The sequence below is a fragment of the Camarhynchus parvulus genome, chromosome 7 (assembly GCF_901933205.1).
Source record: "Camarhynchus parvulus chromosome 7, STF_HiC, whole genome shotgun sequence".
Classification (NCBI taxonomy): Eukaryota; Metazoa; Chordata; class Aves; order Passeriformes; family Thraupidae; genus Camarhynchus; species Camarhynchus parvulus.
This window is the reverse complement of record NC_044577.1, coordinates 31,206,315-31,221,886: the sequence shown is the minus strand read 5'-3', so window position 1 is coordinate 31,221,886 and position 15,572 is coordinate 31,206,315. Positions and strand designations below refer to the sequence as shown.

General features: G+C 42.3%; 1 protein-coding gene across 3 annotated transcripts in view; it reads left to right on the top strand.

Moving 5' to 3' along the window:
- TMEM163 (transmembrane protein 163) overlaps positions 1-11,884 on the top strand; it is an 87,788-nt gene extending 75,904 nt beyond the window's left edge. For all 3 annotated transcript variants that reach the window (XM_030952171.1, XM_030952170.1, XM_030952172.1), the window contains 3 exons: positions 5,032-5,143; positions 8,585-8,726; positions 10,718-11,884. In XM_030952171.1, the coding sequence (XP_030808031.1) occupies positions 5,032-5,143; positions 8,585-8,726; positions 10,718-10,778 (315 nt within the window). In that variant the 3' untranslated portion in view covers positions 10,779-11,884. The remainder of the gene's footprint in view (positions 1-5,031; positions 5,144-8,584; positions 8,727-10,717) is intronic.
- Positions 11,885-15,572: the final 3,688 nt, after the last annotated feature.

The following is a 15,572-nucleotide window of genomic DNA, read 5'->3' as shown; positions in this document are numbered from 1 at the left end:
TTTGGGCCAGCCATGACTTTGCTCCTGCCAACACCATCTGTAGCATTCCAGAAACACATCCCTACCTCCTCAGCCAAGAGGAGCCAGGCTCAGCAGAGCAGAGGCAAAACACTGTGAGACACCAGCTTCTCTGGAAAGGGAAAAAAATGGCAGGAAAAGGGCAGCACCAGTGATTCCCAGCTCCTGCAGGAGTGAGGAGTTGGGCAGAGGAGTGGAAGGAAGCTGCAGCTGTTGGGGGGGGAGAAGCAGCTTGTTCTGGGATTGCAGTGGGATGAGTGACCAAGGAAGGACAGACCTTCCTCCCTCCCATTCCTTTTGACTCCACACTGTACAGTGCAGGTGAAATGAGAACATTTTTACATCTCAGAAGTGGAAGGGCTGTAACTAAAGGAGAGTGGGCAGAGAGGAGCTGGTAGAAAACAATACATGAAATCAGAGCAACGTTTTAGGGTCAGAATTAGCAATATGCATTCTAGGGAAAGTTTAGGAACACAAATCATCTGCAACTTAGTTACTAGGCTGGGAATTGAGTTAAAATTTTTCTACCTAATAAGCCAAGCACTGAAGAATCTATTGTGAGGTTTTTAAATTTTTTTAGTTTTCTACAGTAGATTCAGGAAGAGATCCAAGTTGCAACATAAAAAACAACAAACTTTTTCTGAAGCTGTAAGATTACTGCTGCTTTTGGTGAAATCCTTGAAAGCAGGGGCAGAACTGTTGTGACAATTTTGCAACCCCCCCTTCTCAGCTGCACAGCTGGGGACAGTGCATTTGGACAAAGTGAGGAAAGCTGCCTGCTGGCTTCTATTATTCCTCTCTTAGGTAAAAGAGGAAAAGATTTTATTCCTAGGAAAGAAAGCATAAAACCACAGGATAAAACCTAGCATAAAATAAATATTAAGTAGGGACATTGTAGCTATTAAAATGCTGTGTAATGAGAAGGCAGCCCAGGATGGGCACCTTGCTTTATGTGCAGTGCTGGTCTGTACCTGAAGCCAGCTAATCAGATATAGATGTCCTTTAATTAAGGGCTCATGTACAGTGTAGTAGCAGTGCGGGAATATGATGAAAAGAAATGCAAAAGGAAGGCGCTTTATTTACCACACTGGGAACCTTTATGGGATGGAAATGATCAGAATTTAAATTTTTCTCATCTGTCACAATTTGCTGCTGCTTTAATTAAAATACCACGGAGCACACGTGGGGTGAGGCTGGCTGGGTGTGCTGCGTGCCCCCAGTGCCCGTCAGATGGGGAGGCAGGGGCTGCCGACAGGGCAGGATCCGCAGGGACGTGGTGCCAGATGGCCCGGCTGATTTTATTAATTTACATCTCCATTAGGGCTTTTCTTGCCTCCATCTCTCCGAAGGGTGAGTTCGTTCCATGGGAATCATTTCACAGCCGTGTTTAACCCTCTGGAGCCCGCAGCCCAGCGCGTTTGTCACTCGCGTGTCCCTCACCTCTGCTGAGCCCAGGATTCGATGAATTACCCTTCCCTCGGCTGATTCACCGAATCCTGCTGTCCTGAAGCAGATCCAGCTGCTTGGCACCAGAACAGTGCCCGGGCAATGCCCTGAGGTGTTTTTCTTCTCTTCCACCCTCACCTGCCCAGGGAGCAGCCCGGCTGCTGGTATCACCACTTTGGGCCGCTCTGTTACACCCCCAAAACCTCCTTGGAGAAGCAAACGGCCTCACTGTCCTTATTCCAGCTCCGGGGCTCCAGAAAGAGCAGAGAAGTACTGAAAAAAGAGAGTTTGACAGGGTTTTTCCTCTTGGTTTGGTGCTCGCAGCCGCGCTCGGTTCGTGCGGGATCTGCCGCCTCCCGGTGGCTCCTGCGGGGAGCTGCGGGGTCCGGGAGTGTTTGGAAATTTTGGGTGTTTTTTAGAGATTTTGGGTGTTGTTTGGAGATTTTGGGTGTTGTTTAGAGATTTTGGGTAGTGTTTAGAGAATTTGGGGTGTTGTTTAGAGATTTGGAATGCTGTTTAGAGCTTTTGGGTAGTGTTTAGAGATTTTTGGGTGTTATTTGGAGGTTTTGGGAGCTGTTTAGAGATTTTGGGTAGTGTTTATAGATTTTGGGGTGTTGTTTAGAGACTTTTGGTAGTGTTTAGAGATTTTGGGTGCTGTTTAGATATTTTGGGTAATTTTTAGAGATTTTGGGGTGTTGTTTAGAGATTTTGGGTGTTTTTTAGAGATTTTGGTGTTGTTTAGGGATTTTGGGAATTGTTTAGAGTTAAACCCAGGAATACTGCCTTCTAAAAAGCTGTCTGGCACAGCCAAAAGCATCTGCATGCAGAGCAAGGTTTTTAATTTCTTCCCTCTCTTGCATCCACAGTGATAACAAAGCAGCTTTGATTTGTTTGGTCTTTTCTTTTATCAGGGGTTAGTGTTGGTGATTAGTAGTTAGTGGTTAGTATTGGCAACAAAATGAGCTTGTGTGATTCAGTGGGGGAGAAAAAAAGTCAAACTTAGAAACAATATCTAAATCCTGAATATGTATCCTCTATAAAAAAGCCTGTTCAGTAATTCATGACTCCATTCAGAAATCTTTGTTACATTTAGATCATTCTTAGATTCCAGAAGAGTAGCTAGACTCATTTTGATCATTACTGTATAGCAGAACAAATAGAACAAATAGCAAGATGCATTTCTGCATACTGTGGTTTTCTTGACATGTGCAGGAAAAACACTGAATTCACCCCAAAAATTTGTGGCATGCCATGACAAGAAAAAAACCAAGAAAAAGCTCTGAATAAAGTGCCATGAAGAGGATGAAACATGATATGATAGCACAGGGAATAAGGCATTGCATTGTCAGGATTCTGAATCAATAACTGGAATTTCGAACATCTCTGGAACAATTTTCAAAATATCTTGTATTGTGATCCGTAGATATTTTCCAAACAGTGAAAATTTGTAATGCTTTTCAGTGCATTCCCAAGGATTTCACAGGTGTAGGAAAAGTGCATTTTGTCATCCCAAGGCTGGCAGTGACACTCTGTCCATAGCAAAGTGATTTCTTCTGTCACCTCTGCTGGGCCTGCGGTGTCCAGCTCTGTGCTGGGGACAAAGCCTGTGTCTCACACAGGGGGAAGGCACAGATAGGAGGTAGGGATGTCTGGGAGGAATCAGAGGCTCTTTGGAGGGTCTGTGGGGTGATGGGGAAACAAGGGATCTCATGTTGTCCTTGTGCCAAGTGGGACATGAGAGGAATGTTGGTGGAACACAGCTTTCTGCTTCAGATTATTCTGAAGCCTTATGCTGTATATTAAATATCAGGTAAAAGATTAGATTAGCCAATCAAAACTTGTTAGGCTATCCAAATGAAGTCTTTGGGCACTTAAAATACACATTTTTGAGAAAGATATGTAAAAATTAGAGGCATAGTTTTGACAAGGATCTCAAACTTTGAGGGTTTTTTGCAAAGCTTGTCCAGACTTTTGAAGCTTTGTTGTCATTTCAGACCTTCTGAGAGCTCCCAGTTTTCCTTGTTAGATTGACAGCAACCAAATATTGCCACTATTTCCTTAGTCCTTCCCTAGAACTTGGAAATTGCCTGGATATTTTTCAGTTGTTCTGTTAAAATGACTTTATGAATGCTTTTTATCCTTCCTTTACCCAGTACTTGAGTTCTGTGTTCTCATTGCTTCTATTTTACTCTCTTTCCCTCAGTACATTTTGTCTCAATAGTTAATATTGTTAATATTGTACCAGGCCTAGAGAGAATGAGCTCATGATGTGAGTGAAGTAGACTTTTACAATTATATGACATACAAAATTGTATAAAAAATATTGAATGATTTATTTAGGGATATGAGTACATTATATCAGTAATCTAATTCCCAGTATCTTCCTAAGCAGCTTTCAAAACCATTTTTTGATTTCTTTGGGTTTCAAATTGCTGCTAAAATAATGAAAATGGATGGAGCAGCTGATGAATCACCATGACAATGTTTGGTACCAACGGGGACTTTTGCCAGAGTGTTTTCATCAGGAACAGGGTCCCAGTGGCACTGGCCCACTTAGACCTGCAGATACAAATTAAAAAAGGATTCTTGCTGTTTCCTTTACTTGTACTGGTGTTGCCACAGCTTGAATTTAAGTTTCTATCAAGAGTAATAAATGAATGTAACGCAGAGCTCTGTGGTTAGGGGGCAGCTGAGAGCTGTGGGTTTTTCTGCAGCCCATGGGCTGATGCTCCTCAGGGGGAGGAAGGCACAGGGAGCCCCTTTAGGGAACTTCTTGCAGCATGTCAGAGCCAGCAGTGTCCTCCCAGCCCAACCATCACAAACCAGTGAAGGGCTGGGGGGCTCCTGGTGGCCTTTAGAGAATGGTGTTAAACAATAGTAACTAACTCTTCCTTGCCTGCCCTGACACACAGCTCTCTCCTGAGGGAGCCTGGGGAACCCATGTTTCACGTGCAAATTGAGCAATGGGAATGTTTCTGTGAAATGTGAAGTCCATGAAAAAATTTGTTTCCTATGAAAGAGCTAAACCTTACTCTGCACATCAGCATCAGAAGTTTTATGGATGTAGCTTGAACCAGACTTCTGAAAAAGGAAATGAAACAAAATCAAAGCAAGCCCAGAATCAGAAACAACATTAAATGGTTATTTCTTACACCAAGAATCAATATTGGTCTGGTAAGTGGGATTCTATTTTCAAGCCTTCCTCCTGCCTGTGGGGACTTCATTAGTGCTGGCATCAGGCATTGGATGCCCTGGCAGTCTGCACTCAGCCCCCACTCAGGTAAATATCACCTCCTGACTCTGACCAGGCTGGGTCAATTCACAATTTGTTGATTGGAACTGCCATTAATTATGGCTGCAAAAGCAATTGCAGGTGACAATATAAGCAAAATAAGCACCAGCTGTTGTGGAAGTCATAAGGCAGGAAATCCTGGTCTCAGGGTGTGTTTCTCAGTAGCACAAATGATAATAATAAATAAGTAGCAGAGTAATTAGTACTATTTTTCGTTTAATAGATGGGACACAACCAGAAGACATACTAATGTCTGACTTTTTTTTTTCCCCCAGGATGATTTTCTGTATAGTGTCTCTGTTCTAAGTGGAATCCTTTGCACAGTCTTGGCAGTAATCAAATTTATGCTGGGAAAGGTCCTTACAAGCAGAGCACTGATAACTGATGGTGAGTGTGACATTGATCCTGCTGCTTTTACAGACTCCTCCAGGGACCCCCGCATGATGAGAGCTGTGAAAGAACATTGAAATAAAGCAGCCACTGAGAAATGGGAGAAAACCCAGACCCAAACCCTGGAACAGTCTGTGGTACCACTGGCCTTTAGCACAGAGAGCTCAGCTGAAATGAGCTATCTAACACCACTAAAAAGTTCAGTGTGCTGTCCATGAATGTGCTGGGAGAGCTCTCTCCTCTGCCACAGCTGCTTCAGGTCTGGAGTTCAGGTAACAGAGCAAACCAGACTTAGCCTGACTCTGGTTTTCCAACCATCTAATGCATCCTATGGCTAGAAATATTATGAGTAATGCCTGGTGGAAGCCAAGCAGTGGATATGTGGATAGTGAGCAATATCAGAGTTAGAGGTAGAGCAGATAATGGATTAGAGGTGTGTTAGTCAGAGTTAGGCTGCAGCAGGGGGATGTGACACCAATTTAGAGGGCTTTGGTTAGGTCACCTCCATCCTCACTGCCTGTGCCTGGTAAAATCCTGAAAGCTCAAATGAAGCAAAGTCTGCTGCAGAAGCACTGCCTGCCTTCAGCAGGGATCATCACAGTGCTGGTGACATCCCTTTGGTGTCACTTGTCACCACAGTGCTTCCCTGCCACTCAGCAGAGCTGCTGGGGCAGGGCAGGTGTGAGGCAAACCCTTCCCTGCCCTGCACTCCTCTGGCCCTGCTGGGCTTTGGCACAGGGTGGATCTCCTCCCCTGAACCCTTGGAGCACCTCACTGCATCAGCTCCTGACTGCTTCTGGTTTTAAAGGCAGGTTGGAAATCATGCTTTCAAAGTAGGTCCAGATGTTCCTCTGACTGCCAGAGCTCAAGCTCCTGAGTCCCCAGAAATCCCAGGGACCTGCCCTTCACACGGGTGAGGCCACAGTGATGGCAGAAGTTTCACAGCCCCCTACAAACCTCTCCCAGTTTTACCTGCCAGGGCAGTGTGAAATACTCAGTGTATACAAACACTGTAGGGTGTTCATGATTCATGGGTTGTGGTACCTAAATTATTTTGCTCTTTGCTACAGATTTCACTTTAAGGAAATTCAATTCTCAGCTTACTCTAGAGATACATAAATTTTGCTTTATTTTAAGCAAATTAAACATACTTAATTTTTTTCTGGATGATGTGTGATAGCACATATTATGAGTATCTCTATCATCCCACTTATATAAATTCTTCATGAGTATTTATATTTTAAATCTGAAAGAAGCAAAAAAGGCATCAGAATAGCTGTGAGGGGGTTACAACTAAGCCATTGCCTCCCTGCATTTGGGATTCTCTCCCAGCAGATCTCCAGCTCAGAGATCTTATCCTTCCCAAGGGGCTCTGCCACTCTAGACATTTGAAAACAAAAATGTCTCCAACCTGCAGAAAGGATTCTGGAAAGGGTGCTGGGAACTGCAGCCCAGTGAGCCTGACTTCCCTCCCTGCCAGGGTGGGACACGTTGGCCATTTCAGAGCTGTGCCTAGGCAGGCAAATGGGGAACCCTCCCTTCAAAAAAATGTAGCTTAGTTTTGAAACAGAGCAGCTCATTCAGCCAAAATATTAGCTGAAAATTCCTAAAAAACTCCAGCTCTGAATTGTTCTCCTGTATGACAGGGAAATCTCTTTCCCCATAATTACATCTTTACATCCTCATGCTAATGATACTGCTTCTGAGCTGGAGATTGCTCATTCTTTGATTAAAAAAAAATAGGGAAAAATATACAATTACCTCAGCCTGGTTTTTATCTCTCTTCTCCTCTTTAGAGCTACTTTAGAAAATGTAGGAGGCTGATCTTAACATGTGTGGTTAAATATCTGCTTTCACAAGATATATTTACATATGTACTTGATTTATTAATGATCAGGAAGAGACAATGTAATTCAGCAGCTGAGACAGATTTAGCAGTCCCTTGCATATCTTTTTTTAGTGTTTTCTGTTTCCTGCTAATTTACCTCCTGTGATCCCTGGCTCCAGACCAACAAACTGTTTTCAGTAAAAGGAGCATGAATTCTTATTCCTGAAAAATAGGTTTATTTTCAGAACAGCAAATTCTCTTTTATGCATTAAACCTCTATTAATTTTCTTTTAATATTTTTTTTAGATTAGGGCTTAACAGCAATATCTCTTTAAATCCTGGATGTATGAATCCTAATGAGGCAAAATGTCACTTGTACAGTTTGTTTACAGCAAAAGCTCTTGGCCTTTTGGGTAATAAAAATAGCCATTTCCTGCCTTGAATTTTGTGACATCCCAGAGGACAACTCTGTGACAGTCAGTGATGTCAGCCAACTTTCCTGTGGGTTTTAGGTACCTGTTTCCTACCCAGATTTAGCCACCTGTTTTTTCCTGTGCTGGCCTTACACTCAGAGCAGTGTCTGGATTAATACCTGCAGCCATTCCATGATTTCCTGCCACACCAGCAGAGAAAGGTTTGCCTGAATGAGAGTCAGGAAGGGAAAACAATTTCCTTTGCAAGTAGCTTTTCAATTATTTGGGACCATCAGCCAAGAATGGCATGAAAATGTTTTATTCTTTTGCATGAATCCATTTGTGCTGATGGATTCTGAATTAAGCTGGAGCAGGGGAAGTAACACTGGTTTAAAATTCTAATTATTAATTTATATTTTATATTCTTTATGGACACAATATACATCATTTCAATGAGTATAAATGAGTAAATAGACAAAGACTGGATGTGAGAGGTGTGGATCAAAGGACAGGCTCAGGAACAAGTGTCAGGTGTATCATTGTTGGCAGTCATGGGAACTGCAAAAACCTGTCTGAGTCCTGTAAACAGCAGCAGGCTAGAGCCGACTCACCAAGCAATATAGAATATTTCAAGTTTGATATTTCATTTCCTATCTAGGTTAAATAGTGTATGGATCTATCAAATTAATGCATTCTCAGTGACTTTTTTGTGTAGAACAACAGGGGTATCTTTTGGGTTATTGTGGGAAAAAATCAGAAAAAGGGAATTTGGAGTTAAAACCAGAACACAGGGAATGACTTCTAAAACCCCAAATCAATAATCAATCAAACAGGAGTTGAACGGAAAAGGGCATTAATTCTTCCAAAAGCTCTGTGAGAATTTTGAAGGGACAGTCTTGGAGAAAAAGAGAACAGGTTAAAAAAAAAAAGGAATCTTAAAAGGATGTTCGTTAGAATTGTAAATACTAGATAAGAAGCTACTGTGGTATATGTAAAGCATAAATAGAAAATATTACCAGGATTATCCTGTATGTCATCAGCAATGTCTGCAGCCCTAAGCAATAGTGCCAAGCATGCAAATAAATATATGGAATGGGATAAAAACTCCAAACTTTGACAGGGAAACTGTGCAAAACCATTTCCCTTTCCATGAGTTCCTGGCGTTCATCCTTTAATTATTTCTTTTCCCCCTTCTAGGTTTCAACTCTCTTGTAGGTGGAATAATGGGATTTTCCATCCTTCTTAGTGCAGAAGTGTTTAAACACAATTCCTCTGTCTGGTTCCTGGATGGCAGTATAGGAGTGTTAATTGGACTTACAATATCTGCCTATGGGATCAAGTGAGTATCTCCTGGGAGCAGGCAGGGCCCTGAGAGATCTGGGAGGTCATAGCCTTTAAGAGTTTAGGTAATTCCAGTGAAATCAGTCCCTGGAATTTATTAGACTGGTAACCAATGCTGGAGCAGAATGTGTGGAAAGGGTTATAAAGGGCTGTGCTCCCCACATCAGCTGGAAAGCAACCAGGACTTAAAAAGAAATCGGAATAATTTTCGATTTTTGTATACTTGAAATAAAATATCTGAAACATAACCAGAAATGATGGATAAAATCAGTCCTCCTTGCATTTATGGCACATTTCTGAGCACTGCTTTGCCTTTGGATTAAAGGAAAGGTGCCCAAAATTAAAGAGAGATCTTGCTACTGATTTCTGTCCCAGCCCTGCCTTTGGCAACCTCTGAACTGAAGGTTGCTGCTCATGTTTCAGATGCTGTTTCTCTTGAATTTTAAGATGTTTTCTTGATTCACATCAGAAACTGAATTAAAAAATCAAATGGAGCTCTGCCATGCCCTTCATTGCTGCCGCAATTTCCCTTAACCCAAATTTTGCACTTTATCCTTCATGGCTTACCTGCCACAAGAGAAAGTGGGAGATGGAGCATCTTAGCTGGAATTATGCCCACTGAGAAGCAGCCCTTGGCCAGGCTGCAGTCAGCCCTCAGCTGGAAACTGTGTGGGTTTAGGTTGGTTTTTTTTTCAACTTGGAAAATGCAATTAACATTTTAATGGGGAGTACCACTCTTAAATAGGTCGGTATAATCACAATTTCCACTGTAAAACTTAATGGTTCTGGACAACTGTAAAGGCTCTTACACCACCTGAGCTCTTTTTTATTCATGAATATTTAAATATTCAGTTCTGGGTGTGTCCTGTGCATGATCCTTTATATGGTAGACTACAGCTGGCCTGTTATCTATATTCTTAAATAAATAAAATCCTTTGTCTTCATTTCTCTAAAGATTTTAAATCCTTTTAATAGTGTCACCTGTTTTAGGTGACACTATTAAAGGCATTCCCCCTTTTCTGTTTAAAAAATACACTTTAAAGTGCTATGTAGTGGATATTAGTAGTGTAACACACCCTATAGCTGTAAGAATTGTATTTAGTGAGGTATACAACTGCTTCTGAAAGTAATATTTACAAAACTAATTCAAAATTATCAGAGGAAACATCTCTTAATTAGGTTTCAGAGGCCACATCTTGGCACATGAGGAGAAATGACACATTTTTGTTTTTGTAATGTCTTTAAAATATTTGATTCTTGAAGTATTTGAGTAAAGTTACAAGTGAGTTGTCATTCTAAGGGTCCCATTGATGGCCCAAGGTGTATTTTACTTTGAAGGGTTATGAATAATCACTAAACTGAAAGTGACAAAGTTCTGGTGCCATTATTTAGAGTTATCACAAGGTATGCCCAGTTAGCTATTAGGTGATGAAGTCTGGGTAAATATTATCATGAGCATTGTTTGAGAATAAGGTATGTGAGGGCTTTCTTTTACAAGCATAATGAATAGGTATATTATATTAATTGATATTATATTAGTTATATTATGTTAGGTTATAGTTATATTATAGGTATATACCTATGTAATAGGTATCTTATGTTATGTTATATTATATTGTATTATATTATAATTATATATTATATAATGATATATTACACAATATTAAATTATATATTATATTTTAATATATTATATAATTATATTATATAATTATATATAGTATAATATTATATATAATATATAATACATATATTCTATTCTATTATTATATTATATTATATTATATTATATTATATTATATTATATTATATTATATTATATTATATTATATTATATTATATTATATTATATTATATTATATTATATTATATTATATTATATTATATTACCCATAGGTTAACTTTTGGTGTTTTCTTAATAACCCTACAAGCCTTAGGGGTTTGTTTGCAGCAGCTGTGTTCCAGCTGAGCCCTGTGCTCTCCCTGCAGGCTGCTCATGGACATGGTGCCCCGGGTGAGGCAGACGCGGCACTACGAGATGTTCGAGTGAAGGTGCTGCCCTCTCCCTGCAAGGACTGTAAAGCCACAGCGTCCTGGCAAGAGGTGCCAATGGTATTTTCCTGAACATGCAGTTTGTTCCCCCGTGGTCTGTTTCTGTTGAAGTTTGTTTGAATGGGAAATCTCTCTGTAAATCTGGCATATTGTGCACACTGCTTGCGATTCAGCCAAACCGCAGCGTTTTGGGTTTTTTTTATTTTTTTAATTTCCTTATTTATTTCCAGTATGCTATTGATTCCTGTGACAATAGAAAACATGCAGTTTGCAGCGTGAACCCAGCTGCCATGTTGTATATTCCAGAGTGAAAGTGTTCTCCATGGTGTGGTAAGCCTGTGGGTAAAGAAGTGCCAGTTTTAGATTTGAGTTTTGGAATTTTTTTTTCTCCCCTGGCCTGTATTTTCCCAAACACATGCTGTAACAGGAGTACAATCCTTGCTAACCTCTTCGACTAAGGGTATCTTACATAGAGTCTGGACACCAAGAGCTGTGTTGCTTAAAGCACCTGAGTAGCTACTTCCACCCTCTTGTTGAAACAGACACCCAGAAAGAGCAGGCACTGCCCTTCCTGTGATCAGAGAGATTCTGCATTTTACCCCCAGATTAACTGAAACGATACCTCTTCAATTTAAATTCTATTTTTTCTTAATGAGACACTGTTCATAGCTTTGCATGGACCAAACAAGCACACACAGTATTACTGTACAGACCAAAGCCAAAAAAGTCATGCAGGGAAGAGGAGCTGCTCAAGGAATGGGATTTTCATCTCCTATTTTACCATCTGCAGCTGTAGCAGCGTGTGTGACGTTGTGGTTGCTCTGTAGTCTGACAAAGGCACAGCAGTGGCTCAATCTCATGGTGAGATACAGATCTATTTATTAGGTTTAGATTGTCCTGTAAAATGTTGCTCACTTTCCACCACACATCTTCTATATTACTTAATAGCAGGTTAAATGATTGAAGAATCTTGATGTATAATCAATAAAACTGGTATCTATTTTATACAGTATCTGTAAGTAACATTTGAAAACTATTTCCAGAATGTATCATAGAACAAAGTCTTCCTGTATAGCAGCTATTAAACTGGATTCTCTGGCTATAGCCATTTTCTCTTTATTTGATGTATTCCAGGTCAGTTTTCACAACAGAGAATCAGTATTATTGCTTCTATTTATCACAGGTGAGTAAAAAATAGGACAGACCACTGTAGAGTTTGAAATAAGGCCATGGTAAGTAGGTGAGTAGCTAGAAATGCCCATTTCTAGTACATAACAAAAGACTACAGATAGGAGAGTAGATGTACAATTATACTGATCAGTGAGGGAGGTACAGTGGAGATGCTGGTTTTTTTCACAAGTAGGATGTTAAAACTGCATTTCCCATCATCTGTGACTTGACCAGGTCCTTAAGGATCTCTAGCACAAGCCAACTCCCACAGATATGTGTTGGAAGAGACCCCCCAGTGCTTTCCCAGCCCTGGCAGTGCCCATATGAGTGTGACAGTATTGGAAAGAGAACATGCCTTGATACAGGATTCCTTATGGCAAAATGAAATTTGCCCTGCTGCTATCGTTTGCTTTCACATGTTTTGGATCAGTTAACTTTGTATTTGTATGCAAAGTGGTGCCATCAGTGCTGATGCTGCTTGTGCCTTGCTGTCACAGGATGATGTCACCCAGCTGTAAGGTGACAAAGGAGCTACTTCAGAGGAGCATTCAGCAAGGACTCCAGAAGGACTGGAAAGTGTAGGACTGCTCACTGTACTCAGCACAGGTGGATTTTTAAATCTCAAATGCCACCCCAAGACCCTTTTGCTTTTCCCATTATGTTTTTCTCTCACATCAGTTCCGTGAAGGGAGCTGTGAGCTGGTACTTCCTCACTGATTAATAGCGTTTTTCAGATATCTTCAGCCTCAGAATCACAGAGCCAGGGCCTGAACCCAGCAATATTAGACATTTCATGAGTTTGTTAGTTTTCTTGATACTGTTTACCCCTTTCCACCTCCCTGAGGGCTTTACTCCCACTCAGTCCCATTGAGAATTTTGAGAATGACATTTGAGAGCTACAGAAGTGCTGGTCCCCAGGGCCATGCAGTCCAGCAGCCTGTTTGTAGCCCAGTGCTGCAGAAAACTGAGAAGGGACAGGGTGGTGCTGAGCTCCTGGTATAACCTTTGCCACACCAAAGTCCCAAACCACTGAAAGGATGCAGGACACTCAAACCAACACCCAGCTGAAACATTAAATAGTTCTGTTCGAATGCTGAGTGCAAACAGGAGCACAGATGTGCTGCTCATGCACAAAGGAAGGTTAAACACTCAGTTAATGAAGTTTCACACTTCCTTCTGGAACTCTGGAATGCTCTGAGGAGGTTTCACCTGCAAGAGGATATGTGGGTAAACAAGTTAATCATACTTTTACCAGATTAACTTAAACCAATTGCAGAGAGTTTTCAGTTACCACAGGTGCTTCAAAGCATTAGCAGGTAAATGCAAGAAAATAACAGAAATCCTTGTGATACTTGATAAAGTCCAGGAAAAAAATGATTCTCAGAAATGGTGATAAAGCCAGCTGGCATCGAGGAGACTCTGTGTGACAATAGCAGAGAAAATAACTGCTCATCCATCTCCTGTGACACTGCTCGAGCCAGCCACCTCAGAGGGAACAGTTCCTATATGAGCTTGCTTTATTAAATGTCAGTGCCTGTTGATTTTTTCCGACTATGAGATGGCAGGTTTGCTTCTGGCTAGGCTAAGGGAAGGTGGACTTTTCAAAAGCTGCAACAGCTCAAAAGCACTGGGACTAATCACCTGAAACTTGGCACTGGCCACCCTAATAACCTGCCTGGTGATCACAGCAGCCTCAGCACTGCCAGGGGCTCTTTGTTGTGCACAGGGTGCAAGGAAGGAGCCTCAGTGCTCACACAAGGAGCAGCACTGGCCAGAATGAGCCTGCAAACTGACACTTATTAAAGTCTGGCCAAGCTCAGAATTGCAAATTAATCCCTGAAAGTGACTGTGACACTGAGCAGATGCTTTGAATCTGGCCATACTGTTCAGCAGAGAAGGGAGCTCAAAAACTCTGTCAGGATTACAGGAGCTGCAATCCTGAATCCCCAGCCGCGACCCACACACACCAGGTAGGCATGGGAAATGATAATGTTCACTTTTAACTAAAAGCCAGATTTTTTTGCATCTTGTCATTTAAAAACATCACCAGACTAATATCTGCTGCTGATTTATTCCATTTTACTTCTTGCTATAGTAGGCAGGCCATAAATAAGCATCATCCAACCACGGTGGGAAAAGAGCCTCAAAAGAAGCTCCCTGATGATGTTCCAGGAATGGACCTGAAGCAAAGATCCCAGACAAGAAGCTCCTCAGATGTGGTCAAGTTCAGCTGTAGGTACACCTGCAGCTGGAAATGTACCACAAAGGTGCTCACCACTGCTAATACCACTTGCATTTCTGCAGTCCCAGCTGCCTGGGAAAAAGTGAAGACATTTCTGGCATTCTTTTTTGTGGGCCAGCTCATGGAGATGAGGACAAGGATTAATAGAATAGTTTAGGGTGGGAGGGATCTTTAAAGGTCATCTAGCCCAAGGTCACCCAGTCCCTCTATTAAACCTTAATAATATGCAGACCAGGAATGTTTGTTCCCAACTTGACAACACATTTTCCTTGGCAGTCAAATAAAGAGCTGAGGAAGCTCCTTGAACCGAGATTATCCCTGGAATTCATGGACTTGTGTAGATGCTTCTGACAGGGGTTCCACACAGTTCTGCTGTGCTGGCAGTGATTTCTCACCTCTCTGCCTGTGCTGGGTGTGCTGCCACCAAGAGGAGCTGTGACAGAGCCATCCCTGTGCCTCTGGATGTGTTCATCCAGGACCAGGAACTGCTCAGGAGCAGCACACAAAAACACATTCCTGTGGCCTGGCACGTGAGGCCAGGTTATGCAATGTGAGAGCATAATTAATGCAAGCAGCAGAGCAGCCAGGGATGTTTCCCTCTGCTGTTCCCCCAAGGCTGGGAGCTGCTGTTTTCCTTTCAGCCATGGGATCAGTACTGGGGGTAGCACTGAGCAGTTCCTGCTTTTTCCCTGTTCAGTGGGCACAGCTGCCCCCAGGCCTCCAGCCCACTCCCCAGGAGCTGCAGGAGAAGGGAAGCTCAGAGCTCAGGTCCTGCAGGAGCTGACACCAGCACCACCATTCAGCTGCAGGCAGGCTCAAAGTACATTTTTTTCAAAGTTAGCTCGGCAAGTAACTGGGAAACATCCCATTTTGTCAGCTCCCACTGCTGGCACCAAACCCAGCACCCTTCTGAGCTCACCTCATGCTGACACAGGCTGTAGGGATTATTGTCACCCCTCACCTCACCACGGAGCGACGAGTGGAGGCAACTCCTCTTAAACAGGCCAAGTGACAATGCCAACCTCCTGTTAACCAAGCCTGCAGCACAGCTGGGGCTGATCACACCAATTCCACCCTCCTGTGGAGGTGAGGAGGGAATTAAAGCCAGGAGGGGACTCTAGGGATTTGGCAGCTTCCCTTCCACCATGCCCTGTACTTACAATGGCAGCACCAGCTGTTACCTGCTGAGCCACCAAAGGCTCTCACCTCTTTCTTTGGAGTTTTGACCCTTTCAGCATTTTTGTGCAGCACTGGTTTGCTTTGACATGTCTCTCCTCACAAAGGTGCAGGGAGCAATGTCTTCAGCCAGGCAGTGCTTCCCTGAGGTCCTGCAGGAGCAGGGACCCCCGAGCCAAGGCTCCCAAGCAAAGCAGGACACAC